Source organism: Ambystoma mexicanum, chromosome 2p, assembly GCF_040938575.1.
Source record: "Ambystoma mexicanum isolate Mex_15411 chromosome 2p, UKY_AmexF1_1, whole genome shotgun sequence".
NCBI classification, from domain to species: domain Eukaryota; kingdom Metazoa; phylum Chordata; class Amphibia; order Caudata; family Ambystomatidae; genus Ambystoma; species Ambystoma mexicanum.
In genome coordinates, this window is record NC_090923.1 from 419,679,579 (window position 1) to 419,693,935 (window position 14,357).

The 14,357-nt window shown below is 49.4% G+C and overlaps 1 protein-coding gene across 4 annotated transcripts in view; it reads right to left on the reverse strand.

The window, feature by feature from the left end:
* The window catches only part of FLNB (filamin B), a 626,251-nt gene that overhangs the window by 128,801 nt on the left and 483,093 nt on the right, over nt 1-14,357 (reverse strand). For all 4 annotated transcript variants that reach the window (XM_069643780.1, XM_069643779.1, XM_069643783.1 and 1 more), the window contains 2 exons: nt 13,643-13,799; nt 11,869-12,058 (listed from right to left, as the gene is read on the reverse strand). In XM_069643780.1, coding sequence (XP_069499881.1) covers nt 11,869-12,058; nt 13,643-13,799 — 347 coding nt within the window. The remainder of the gene's footprint in view (nt 1-11,868; nt 12,059-13,642; nt 13,800-14,357) is intronic.

A 14,357-nucleotide genomic window follows, 5' to 3' on the forward strand; every position in this document is an offset into this window, starting at 1 on the left:
ACATTTTCAGTAACAGAATATGGCTGGATCCAAGCTCAGTTATTTACTACACTAATAGGAGCTCCCTAGTACCTTACTATTTTTAGATGCAGGCCCTACTATGCAGGGTATCAGCCCATAATCCAGCTGCAACAAATGGCAAAGACGAGGTGGAGTGGGGTTTAGGGTAATAAAACATAAGGGGAGTATGGGGGGCTGCAGAGGGGTCTCCTCTGCACATAAATGGGGGAAATGTGTAGGGGAGGGGGGGGGGAATACATTCTGCGTTTTCGTGTTCTAAATGTTTTTGCACAGCAATCGCACAGATGCCTATGCAGTGCTCCTTAGTAATCTACTATTTCTAGATGCAAGCCCTACTGTGCAGTGTTCCCTAGTAATTTACTATTTCTAGATGCAAGCCCTACTATGCAGTGCTCCCTAGTACCTTACTATTTCTAGATGAAGGCCCTACTATACAGTGAAAGGGTAAAAACTGTGAAAAACCAAAGGGTGTTTTCACAGCTTAGTCCCCGGGGATCCCTTACTTGGGTGGCCAGGGAAAGGCCATCGCTTTTGGATCACGACCCTGGGGGTGGACAAGTGAGGGAGGATCACCTGGGTAGGGGGTACTTGGGGAGTGGGAGTGCAGCACCTGATGGCGAGACATAGTATCCCCTTTTTGCTTAACCCGTCTAACCCCTATCCCTGCTTATTTTATGAGAAACTACATCTCAACCCGATCAATCACACCATCCTGATCAATCGACTCTGTGAGAACCTGGGCATCATAGATCAGGCCCTGGAGTGGCTGACCTCCTTTCTCCTGGACTTACCCTACCAGGTCCAACTTGGGTCCTTCCTCTTTTCCACCTCTATCTCCACATGTGGTGTTCCCCAGGGTTCTAACCTCTCACCCTGGCTCTTCAATCTCTACATGGCCCCTTTGGCCCAACTAATCTCTACCTTCTGTTCTAACTTTTAGTGTTATGGGGATGACACGCAGCTCTCCTTCAGGCTCCCTACAGCCTCCTGTCCTCTCTCGAACACTCCAGACTGTCTATCCGAAATTCAGTACTGGTGCACCTCAAACAATTTCTGCCTTAATGGCAGTAAGACGGAGACCATTCTCACTGGGACCCCTGCTTCCACATTCCCTCCCTCACTCACTCTGGCCCCACTCCATGGGCCCTCTTCCTTCACCTTCCTGCGAGGCAAAAAAACCTTGGTATCATCTTCGACTCCACTTGCTCCTTATCTCCGCACATCACAGACCTTTCCAAGAAGACCCACTACCAGCTGCACCTCCTCAGAGGTACTCTTCCTTTTCTCACTTTTCCCGGTAGGCTCATAGTCTCCAGAGCCCTGGTTCTCTTTAGGCTGGACTAATGCAACAGCCTATTCCTCAATCTGCCCTCCTTTACTCTCTGCCATTTTGCAACTAATCCAGAACAGGACCGTGAGACTTATCCTTGGCCTCAAATCCAGGGACTGTATCTCTCCAGCCCTGAAATCCTACCACTGGCTCCCGGTGGCTACAAGGATCAAGTTCAAGTCCCTCTGCATCGTCCACAAGAGTTTCTGGGGCTGAGCCCCGCAATACATTCAACACTCTCTTCCTAAATACCGTCCTTCTCAAGCCCTTCACTCCACTGCCTCCAACTCTGAGGGCCCGATGCGTCTCCATGCAGATAGTAGGGGTTAGATCAATTCCTCTGCAGGTGCCTCCCTCGGGAACTGTCTCCCTGCCCCTCTCAAACTTGAGCTGAACCACCTGATTTTCCAGAAGCAGCTCAAGACCTTCCTTTTCTCCTCTGCTTTCTCTTTCCTCCTCTCCTGCTAACCTGTCTGCTGCGCGGACTATTGCTTGGTTACCCTCAAAGTATCACTGGGTACCAGGCTCCTCTTTGACCAGTCTCCCTTGGGCCCGTCTAGCACTAGGGGCTGTAACTGTAAACTACAGTCCCCTGCCTCCTCGCACTTAAGCAGAGCTGTGCTGCCCTGGCTGCACTTACTGGAAACACTACTGTCCTGATAGCACTCTCCCCTTCCCCTACCTGTTCCCTTCCCCTGCACTTTGTTTTACCACAGTTGCACGATCTGAATGACAAAAGGCCTGGTAAAATGGTCTTGTGCTCCCTCCGTACCCTCCCTTGTCTTGTCGCGCCTAGAAACATATGTACAGGCATGTTATAAATGACATCATGCCATGCCTTCCTTAAAACACTAATAATACAAGCTCCCTAGCACCTATCTATTTCTAGATGCAGGTCCTACTATACAGTGCTCCCTAGTAATTTACTACTTCTAGATGCAGGTCCTACCATGCAGTTACAGGGTATACACTAATAATACAAGCTTCTTAGTGCCCATTTCTAGATGCAGGCCATACTATGCAGTGTTACCTAGTACCTTACTATTTTTAGATTTTTAGATGCAGGCCCTACTTTGCAATGCTCCCTTGTAATTTAATATTTCTAGATGCAGGCTTAACTATGCAGTGCTCCACAGCAATTTACTGATTATAGATGCAGGCTCTACCATACAGTGACAGGGTATGCACTAATAATACAAGCTCCCTAGTAACTGCCTAACTATGCAATGACTGGCTCCACACTAATAATACAAGTTCCCTAGTACCTTACTATTTCTAGATACAGGCCCTACTAGGAAGTGATCCCTCGTTATTTACTATTTCTATCGCAGGCCCTACCATGAAGTGACAGGGTATACACTAATAATACAAGTTCCCTAGTACCTTACTATTTCTAGATGCCAGCCCTACCATGCAGTGCTCCTAGTAATGTACTATTTCTAGATGCAGGCCCTACCATGCAGTGCTCCCTAGTCATTTACTAGTTCTAGATGCAGGCCCTACCATGCAGTGACAGGGTATACACTAATAATACAAGCTCCCTAGTAACTTACTATTTGTAGATGCCAGCCCTACCATGCAGTGCTCCTAGTAATGTACTATTTCTAGATGCAGGCCCTACCATGCAGTGCTCCCTAGTCATTTACTAGTTCTAGATGCAAGCCCTACTATGCAGTGCTCCATAGTAATTTACTATTTCTAGATTTAGACCCTACTATACAGTGCTCCCTTCATTTACTAGTTATAGATGCAGGCCTTACTATGCAGTGTTCCCTAGTAATGTACTATTTCGAGATGCAGGCCCTACTATGCAGTGCTCCCTAGTCATTTACTAGTTCTAGATGCAAGCCCTACTATGCAGTGCTCAATAGTAATTTACTATTTCTAGATGTAGACCCTACTATGCAGTGCTCCCTTCATTTACTAGTTCTAGATGCAGGCCTTACTATGCAGTGCTCCCTAGTAATTTACTAGTTCTAGATGCAAGCCCTACTACACAGTGCTCCCTTCATTTTTTAGTTCTTGATGCAAGCCCTAATATGCAGTGCTCTCTAGTAATGTACTGTTTCTAGACGCAAGCCCTACTATACAATGAACCCTGGTAATTTACTATTTCTAGATGCAAGGCCTTCTATGCAGTGATCCCTAGTCATTTACTATTTCTAGATGCAGGTCCCACTATGCAGTGCATTGGAGGGTATTCACCAATAGTTGTTCCTTAGTAACTTACCATTTCTAGATTCAAGCACTACTTTGCAGTGAGAGTCTACTCAAATAATACAAGCAACTCTGTGTAGTGACTCAGTTGGTCTAGATCATGGGTGCAAAACATACGGCCCGCGGGCCAGTTGCGGCCCGCCATGCTGTTTTGTCCGGCCTGCGAGGCACAAACACTTTCCTAATGGAGGGCGGCCCGCAAGCAGCATCGGCCGCCCTCCATTAGGAAAGTCTTTGTTGTCTTCTGGGCCAGACAAAACATTGGCCGTCATTGGCTCAGCACACACGCACCACGTCGCTCCTACGAGCCACGTAGTGCGTGTGTGCTGCACCAATGGAGGGCCAGCACTACGGCTGGCGTGGCCAGTAAGGCTTGAGGCTGGAAGGCATTTCAGCCTTGCTGGCCACGCCAGCCGTAGTACCACTCATCTCGCCAGCGTTCCAGCTTACCTGCCTTCCAGCACGTCCGGTAAGTGGTCTGTTTGTTTGTGTGTCAGGTCTGTTCTGCTGTATGTTTGTGTTGTGTATGTTGTGATGGGGGTGGGGGTTGTCGGATGTGTATGAATGTTTGTTTTTGAGTGTTTGTGTTGTGTGTGCTGAGTTGCGGGGGTGGGGGGTTCGGGTCTGTATGGGTGCATGCTTGAGAGTCTGCTGAGTTGGGGTGGGGGGTTCAGGTCTGTATGGGTGCATGCTTGAGAGTGTGTGTGCTGAGTTGGGGGTGTGGGGGACATGGGCATGGGGCATAGTGTTTGGTTGGGGGTGACGGGGCCATGGGGCATAGTGTTTGGTTGGGTGTGAGGGGCCCATGGGGCCTAGTGTTTGGATGGGTGTGAGGGGGGCCATGGTGGGGCATAGGGTTTTGTTGGGGGTGAGGGGTCTATGGGGCATAGTGTTTGGTTGGGGGTGGGGACATGGGCATGGGGCATAGTGTTTGGTTGGGGGTGAGGGACATGGGGCATAGTGTTTGGTTGGGGGTGAGGGACATGGGGCATAGTGTTTGGTTGGGGGTGAATGGGCCATGGGGCATAGTGTTTGGTTGGGTGTGAGGGGCCATGGGGCATAGTGTTTGGTTGGGGGTGAGGGGACCATAGGGCATAGTGGTTGGTTGGGGGTGGGTGACATGGGCATGTGGCATAGTGTTTGGTTGGGGGTGAGGGACATGGGGCATAGTGTTTGGTTGCGGTGAGGGGGCCATGGGGCATAGTGTTTGGTTGGGGGTGAGGGGGCCATGGGGCATAGTGTTTGGTTGGGGGTGGGAGCCATGGGGCCTAGTGTTTGGTTGGGGGTGAGAGCCATGGGGCCTAGTGTTTGGTTGGGGTGCGGGGGGCATAGTGTTTGGTTGAGGGGTGGGAGCCAATGGGCATAGCATTTGGTTGGGGGTGGGGGCCATGGGGCCTAGTGTTTGGTTGGGGGTGGGAGCCATGGGGCCTAGTGTTTGGTTGGGGTGAGGGGGCCATGGGGCATAGTGTTTGGTTGGGGGTGAGGGGACCATGGGGCATAGTGTTTGGTTGGGGGTGGGGGGGCATGGGGCATAGTGCTTGGTTGAGGGTGGGGGACATGGGCATTGGGCATAGTGTTTGGTTGGGGGTGAGGGACATGGGGCATAGTGTTTGGTTGGGGGTGAGGGGACCATAGGGCATAGTGGTTGGTTGGGGGTGGGTGATATGGGCATGTGGCATAGTGTTTGGTTGGGGGTGAGGGACATGGGGCATAGTGTTTGGTTGCGGTGAGGGGGCCATGGGGCATAGTGTTTGGTTGGGGGTGAGGGGGCCATGGGGCCTAGTGTTTGGTTGGGGGTGGGAGCCATGGGGCCTAGTGTTTGGTTGGGGGTGAGAGCCATGGGGCCTAGTGTTTGGTTGGGGTGCGGGGGGCATAGTGTTTGGTTGAGGGGTGGGAGCCAATGGGCATAGCATTTGGTTGGGGGTGGGGGCCATGGGGCCTAGTGTTTGGTTGGGGGTGGGAGCCATGGGGCCTAGTGTTTGGTTGGGGGTGGGAGCCATGGGGCATAGGGTTTGGTTGGGGGTGGGGGGGCATGGGGCATAGTGTTTGGTTGAGGGTGGGGGACATGGGCATTGGGCATAGTGTTTGGTTGGGGGTGAGGGACATGGGGCATAGTGTTTGGTTGGGGGTGAGGGACACGGGGCATAGTGTTTGGTTGGGGGTGAGGGGGCCAAGGGGCATAGTGTTTGGTTGGGGGTGGGGGACATGGGCATGGGGCATAGTGTTTGGTTGGGGGTGAGGGACATGGGGCATAGTGTTTGGTTGGGGGTGAGGGGGCCATGGGGCATGGTGTTTGGTTGGGGGTGGGAGCCATGGGGCATAGTGTTTGGTTGGGGATGAGGGAGCCATGGGGCATAGTGTTTGGTTGGGTGTGGGAGCCATGGGGCATTAGTGTTTGGTTGGGTGTGGGAGCCATGGGGCATAGTGTTTGGTTGGGTGTGGGAGCCATGGGGCATAGTGTTGCCCTCCAAGAGTGAACCCAATAATAAAGCTAAAACAGGCACAGTTAGGAGATGTACATCCTTTGCTTTTTGAGGAAACCTGAATCAACGAAGGCCATACTCCTCTTGGGCAACCCAAACAGCAAACTATAGCAGTCCAAAATAACAGAATGTCCAATCATAGGTCAATAAAATATATATAATTTAAACAGACGATATACAATAACTAAATAGAAATAAATTATAACAATGGAAAATGTGTAGTACAAAATGTAAGTTTGAAATGCAATAAAAATCGTTACCCCTCAAAAACATATATTCTTTTTCCATGTGTTTTACACAAATTGGGGGTTGAAAAATCCTCCTGTCCCGCCCACATTTACTTTTCGGCCCACTACAGCCCTCATGTAAGGTACCTTTGGCCCTCTGTCAAAATTAGTTGTGAACCCCTGGTCTAGATGCAGACCCTACCATGGAGTGAGCGAGCCCTGTGAAGTGGCGCACTACTCACACAGGTAGGTTCTGTAATGCTGTGACAGGATAAACTAAGAGAACCCCAGTTTAGTGACTGACTGTTCCTAGATGCAGTGGCAGTGACTGACTGCCATGCGGAAACCCTGAAAGAGCTTGTGTGGTGCTTTAAAGTTGAGCGTCTCCAAAATGGCTTTCTTCTTAGGGGATTACTAAAATAGCGGCATAAAACTGCATTTGCTATTAAAATAATCCCTTCATCGAGTTGCCAGGCTTGAGGGATATGCATCGCGAGACCTAGCTCAAACCCGTCGGGCTTTCTATATAAACAGCTATAACCAACAGTGGCGCAGTCTCGCTGCCCGCCGCTGTAAACGCCTCAGGTCACGGCAACATAGCCGGGCTCTGCGGCCTCGTTTTAGGCCCGTCGCAGCCGTAAGAAACAGCTCGAGTTTGTTTGTTTTTAGCAGCGCGTGGACCTGGTCTGCCCTCCGCGCCTGACTGGGAAGTCTCTCTGTGCATGGCGCGTTTGTGAGCTGGTTGGAGGGAGGGGGGGGGGGGCTCTGAAGGGGGGTTGGCAGGATCAGGTTTTCAAAAAAAATAAGATTTCCTTCGGATACCTGCGGTTACTGCATACGCAATAATATACGCTTCACCAAATTCCTGTTGAACAAAAGTAGAACAGAAATGTATGAGGCGTAACTATTACTAAAATGTTAAAGCCATTTAAAGGATACGTCATTATTCACATCACACATGCGAAAAAGAGCAAGTTCAACAATGATCTACGGTGGTGTGTTCATGACAGCCCATCATCTGAAAGGCATGGGAGCACATGCTTCTGGACAGCAGCTTTGCAAGCTTAGAAGCTGCTGGGTTAAGTGTGTATGCTGTTAAGCAGGCCACCAAAAAAAAAACTGCGTAATATCTAATGTCCTTGATAGCTGGAAAGCTCCGTTAACGTACCTTACGACTGCTACGCAATTGTTATTGTAATTGGTTATTTATAAGCAGAGGTTTCTAAGCACGGACCCGGGGATCGAACCTGTGTTGCTCCACGTCGTCTGATCCTTCTAAGCCGAGCATGTTGCCCCTGAGATGGCAACAGTAGGGGAGGGGAGGGCAGATAATTAACATAAAGTGTCTAAGCAGAGGATCTGGCTTAGCTCTACGAGACAAACACCAGGGCTGTCAGCAAAAGAACCTGTATGTGGCACCCGGCTACATCCCAGCATCACGTAACACAGCAACGATGTTTGGCACTCTGCCCTCCCTCACCACTGCACAACACAAAATCCATAGCGGGGTCCTGTCCAGAGGCGTAGGCAGGGTAGGGCCTGAGGGGCAAGGCCCACCCAAAATCTGTAAATGCCCACTCAGCAGCGCTGTGTGGGTATTTACAGATATTTTTGTCAGTGCAGTGGTCCACCTACATTAGCATCAGGCCCCATTTGCTAGACAATCCTGGCTATGCCTCTGGTCCTGTCTCACCAGCCTCCAAAACACAACACTCCCCTAACAAAACAAGCACTATGCCAAACGTGGGACACTAAATGTAGAGATATCATGGGACTTCCAGTCTCGCGAGATCTCACACGTAGGTGGAAGCGAGAGCTCCCGCGCGCGAGGGATGAAGCTGGAGCAGACGGTACGGAGCAGCATCAGCTCCCGAGTGCTCCTCTACAGACTGATCATCACTCATGCCTTAGATCTTAAGAGTTATATTGCTGAGAGTCGTTTTGCAGGGCCTGTTGCCCACAGTTTACATGCGGAGTTATTATTGCATAAAGAAAACCGATGATGAAAAGAGAATAAAGGAGTTCCATCAGTAAAACCCGCATTATTATACAACACTAAGTATAGGGCCTGATTCACAGAACGTTTTCCTATGGGATTGTGCCATTATAAACCACTTCCATGAATCAGGCCCTGTATTGCGCAGGATCCTGCAATTTAGCAGTGAGGTGAAATCAGGATGTGAGCCCTTTCTTCACTTTAGATACTTAACATATTTTATCAGCTCTAGCTAAAATAACACGAAATTCAATACAGATGACCTAAACTGGACACATCACATTATAAATCAACCTGAAAAATATAAACATGTTTACATAAGCAAAAAGTATCAGTGTAGCTTGCATTCCCCCGCCCCCCTCCCTCCTGTAAGAAAATAACAGGTCACTAAGCACCCTAAATCCTCTCTACAGACAAAGTTTTGAATGCTACAAGCTGATAGAAAAAGTACCATCAAAGCTCTTGAAATGCCTATCGACTCCCCTTCCATAAACTTATTACGCAAAACTGTAGACCAGAAACTAATAACTCGAATTAAATGTGGATTTTTACGTTTAACTGGTATCACAGAATTACTGCATATGCATAGCCACTAGCTAACAATAATAAAAACGCAAAACCTCCAAGACACAATTATTTATGTACATAATTGTTTCATAAAAGCTCCAAACAAAAAACAGTGCATAATTTACTTTGAACCCCATTTCTATGTTAACACCATTATACTGCCTTTAATGTAAGAAGGGAAATTGGAGATCGTTTTACTCAAGGTTTTACAGAAAGTCTGATATAGTTTTTCCTTGGATTGCCATTTGACAAGAACCTTCCATGATCATTAAGTCGGCCATGTTGATCTGTTATCACGGATTTTCACCCGATAGTCGTGGTGGCACAACTGGTAGGAGGTTAAACCATTGCTGGTTTACTGGCATAGAAAAAGAGAGCATGGGCAGCGGAGTAGGGCGTGAGGGGGGCACCACGCGCACTGAGGGTTCAGTGGAGAAGAGGCTGCACCAGAGAGCGCCTGCGCCGTCTACATTAGATGGGGAGGGGCACAGCTGAAGCGAAGGAGACATATGCTGTGCCACTTGCACTGGGAGCGGAATGGGCATGCGGCTGAAGCAACAGTGGTGTGCCACAGGCATTATTAGCATACTAGGGGCTGAGTCCATGCGGAAAAATGGGGTGCTGCCTGCGGTCATCATGAAGGGCGTTGGGCCTCCCTTGGGGTGAGGCCAGACAATCCGTATTCAGAGGGACCGGGTCAGTACTACTGACCGCCAGAGAGAGCGGACGTCAATACGAGTTCAGAGGGAACAGGTCAGTACTATGGACTGCCAGAGAGAGGGGACGTCAACACAGGTTCAGAGGGAACAGGTCAGTACTACTGACTGCCAGAGAGAGGGGACGTCAATACGAGTTCAGAGGGAACGGGTCAGGTGACCGCCAGAGAGAGGGGGTGTCAATACGAGTTCAGAGGGAACAGGTCAGTACTACTGACCGCCAGAGAGAGGAGATGTCAATATGAGTTCAGAGGGAATGGGTCAGTAATACTGACCGCCAGAGGGAGGGGGGTGTCAATACGAGTTCAGAGGGAACAGGTCAGTACTACTGACGGCCAGAGGGAGAGGATGTCAATACGGGTTCAGAGGGAACAGGTCAGTACTACTGACCGCCAGAGGGAGAGGATGTCAATACGGGTTCAGAGGGAACAGGTCAGTACTACTGACCGCCAGAGAGAGGGGGTGTCAATACGCATTCAGAGGGAACAGGTCAGTACTTCTGACCGCCAGAGAGAGGAGATGTCAATACGGGTTCAGAGGGAATAGGTCAGTACTACTGACCGCCAGAGGGAGAGGATGTCAATACGGGTTCAGAGGGAACGGGTCAGGTGACCGCCAGAGAGAGGGGGTGTCAATACGAGTTCAGAGGGAACAGGTCAGTACTACTGACCACCAGAGAGAGGAGATGTTAATACGGGTTCAGAGGGAATAGGTCAGTACTACTGACCGCCAGAGGGAGAGGATGTCAATACGGGTTCAGAGGGAACAGGTCAGTACTACTGACCGCCAGAGGGAGAGGATGTCAATACGGGTTCAGAGGGAACAGGTCAGTACTTCTGACCGCCAAAGAGAGGGAACGTCAACACAGGTTCAGAGGGAACATGTCAGTACTACTGACCGCCAGAGAGAGGGGACGTCAATACGAGTTCAGAGGGAATGGGTCAGTACTACCGACCACCAGAGGGAGGGGGGTGTCAATACGAGTTCAGAGGGAACAGGCCAGTACTACTGACCGCCAGAGGGAGAGGATGTCAATACGGGTTCAGAGGGAACAGGTCAGTACTACTGACCGCCAGAGGGAGAGGATGTCAATACGGGTTCAGAGGGAACAGGTCAGTACTACTGACCGCCAGAGAGAGGGGGTGTCAATACGCATTCAGAGGGAACAGGTCAGTACTTCTGACCGCCAGAGAGAGGAGATGTCAATACGGGTTCAGAGGGAACGGGTCAGTACTACTGACTGCCAGAGAGAGGGGACATCAATACGAGTTCAGAGGGAACGGGTCAGGTGACCGCCAGAGAGAGGGGGTGTCAATACGAGTTCAGAGGGAACAGGTCAGTACTACTGACCGCCAGAAAGAGGAGATGTCAATACGAGTTCAGAGGGAACGGGTCAGTACTTCTGACCGCCAGAGGGAGGACATGTCAATACGGGTTCAGAGGGAACGGGTCAGTACTACTGACCGCCAGAGAGAGGGGGTGTCAATATGAGTTCAGAGGCGGTAAAGTGGTGGAGTGAGGGGGCTACCCTTCTGACTTTGTAGAGGGGTGGACCATGGTTTTTCAGACAGGGAGTAAAGTGGAGTCCATTCATTCAGAGGGTCATTCTGTGAGTAGGGGTCGGGATAACAAGGAGAGGTGGTGGTGGTGTGGGGGGTGGCTTTGTTTAAGATGGACAGCTTTTGTCAACAGATCGGTTTAGTAATGTAGGTCGCGGGTAGTAATGTAAGTCTCACACACTGAAGGTGTCACTTGACCAACACCAGCTGGAGTAGACTCAATGCTCTCACTGGTATAACCTGGAACCAAACCCGCGTTGATAAACGTTCTTTGCGCCAATCCTTACAAATCTTACGCAATTGTCAACATTAAAAGAGGGCCACTTCAAATGACGCACTGTCAACCGAACACAGCTATATGTGAAGTAGGTGTGCTTGGTTGGATTTGGCAACCGCCCCTGGAATGCCCTTGGCATACCTTGAGGCATAGAATCTTTAGGGTGGCATATACCAGGCAATTCGAATGCTCAAGAGGTAAAGCACACCAGAGAAAACCCATTCCCTACCCCGGGTGCCAGGCACTTTAGAGAACAACTTCCCACACTCATCCTTCTTAGGTCTTTCACAGGGCAGCCCTTATTCCCACCTCACAAAGAAGACACGTGCACGTGACGGCCACGATTGGCCCGTCTTAACCTTCCTTGATTATATGTGGGAATGTTGATTAAAGAGGCTTTTCCAGCAAAAACAGCACAGTTACCTAGATGATATACCATCTTGACCTGTCTGCACTCTCTCGTCGCATGCCTTACCTGTGGCGCTGCACTTGCTGGCGTCACCGGCAGGTGTTGCGCGGATTCTATAGGGGGACAGTGGAATATCTTCACCTCCATACTTCACGGCAACCTGATAGCGCCCCGTCTTGTCTGGAATGTAGGACACTGCATAAGTGCCGTCTTTGTTGTCATGAATGTTTGCTCTCTTTGGTTTTCCTTCTTGGTCCTAAATACAAAATTAAGAAATTGGTCAATCAAATGCTACTTTGCGTGCAAATCCGTAGTGAAGTCAATGCGCTGCGCGGCTCACAAGGAGGATGAAGTTGTGGCGATTCAGAGCTTGGGATAAAATGTGGCGTCAACACCCGATCTGGCGGGCTGGATCTGGTGTCAAGGCCATTAGCACCCCGAGTTACCAAATCGGCAACCCGCAGTGCAAACAAATTACACGTTTTTTCTTCCTACAAAAAGGGACGTGCGCAGTGTCACAGTGTACGAAGGAAAAACCTTTACCAACATGACCGCTATGGAAAGGGAAGGCGGGGCTCCATACAAAGCCCTTCTTCCCTTTCCATGGCAGCCGTTGTGAGCAGAGAGGAAGGTGCAGCTGCGAGTGCCGCTGCAGCCGCAGTAAGGTAAGTCTGGGGGCAAGGGGCGATTAAAAATTAAAAAAGAGGATGGGTGGGGGAAGATGGCAGCAGGAGAGCAGGCCGTCAGGTGGCCTGGAACGTAGTCTTACACTGGCGTTTCGAGTCTGCGTTCCTGTCCACCTGATTGGCTGGCTCCCCCCCTCTCGTTTTCAGCACCACCTGGTATGGAACATTTGGAGCGGAGATGTGCTTTCCTGCTGTAAAAGCTGATGTCTTTGTGGGGCCACCATGTGCATCAGTTACATTGTGAGCCTTTTGAAAAAGTCTGCCACTTTTCTTATTTACGAAAGGATCCCTGACCCTTCAGTAAATAAGAAAGTGGTGCCAGCTCAGAGGAATCTTTCAAGGTCTCCTCGGAGCTGGCGTGGTGGGAGAATGCGTGGCAGGCGCCCTATTGAAGTGAAATCCGGTCTGCTCTTTGGAGAGGAGTGCATTTAATAACAATAGGGAGCCGACGCAGAGCATCAGCGCCTTTTGGTAAATTTGCCGCCCTCTTCCCCCCAGGACCAAGGGGAGCACGAGAGGGAGGGCGCAAAAGGCTTGTTTTGCCACCCAGGGCGCTACGGCCACCAAGGCTGGCCCTGGGGGCGACATTAGGAGTGTGGCGATAATGATCAAAACAGGCAGCATCTGGAATGCTGCCTATTTTAGCGACATGACAGTTGAAATACTGATGTGGTAGATTAACACGAAAAAAAACCTCTGTATTTTTACCTCCACACAAAAAGTGCCACAAACATATTCATCCACCGCAGCGTGTTCGTTTACTCACTTATGGGACAAAAAGATGCATGCGGCCACATTTAAAATGTAAGCGCCAGCCTGGGTGCTCACATCTTTGATAAACCATGCACACGAGGGTCAGATTTGACCCTTCATGCGCTGCTGTTCCATACGCATTACCATCCTTCCCCTTAAGGGTTTGGTGAAAACCCACGTTACCCCCAAACTCTTGTAGCGCTGCCATGTGCAGAAAGGCGGAGAGACAGCCGACTACGTAGCGCCAAGCCATCGTTATTATTTGCAATTTCACAAGACTCTATAGTAATAATCAATATAAAAGTGATATGACAAATATTCTGGCATGTAACATAATATTGATTGTTACTTTGAAAATTGTCGAGCCAAATGTTGAAATCAAGAAGAAATAACCAACTTACTGTTATCTGGACTGAAAGCGGCCCTTCTCCTGCATCTTTGGTATCGACGGCGAAATTGACGGGTAAACTGGCGGGGACGCCTTGAGAACTCAGCCCTGGCCCACTTGCCTTCACCATGCTGGCGTCACATGTAGGAAGCACCCTGACCTTGAAGGGACTAGACAACACAGTGGAAGCGGCGGTTACTCTTTAAAGAAGCAATTCATGGGTCAACAAGACAATGCACTGAATTGGTAGATGGAACTTTCTTATCAGCGCAGGTCGCTGATGAAAATATGGCATATATGTCAAGGTATACGTCACTCTGACCCACCAAAGATCCCCCTGGAAATATGACCTATTCGTCAAGATGTTTTTCTCAGACGGCAAAAACCATGTTCTAATGGATCAAATTACACTCTTTACCACATGGATAAGACTAATAGTATATATAACAAAAAAAGGGTGTAAACACCGTACAATATACCCACAGAGGTGACAAACACCAGGAATCGTATACTCCCGAATATATTTATTCATACAATAATTTATTTAATTATAACACTCTTAAAATGATCACGTTACATAAAATTCATAGTTAAACACACAATATATAAAACATCAAAAGACTGTACTCCACAAAACACATGAAAATCCCAAATATGGGTTAATTCTGCTGATTTGTAAATTGACTCCGTGTGGAACTCCACACTGGAGTGATTTCTCTTTTAACTGG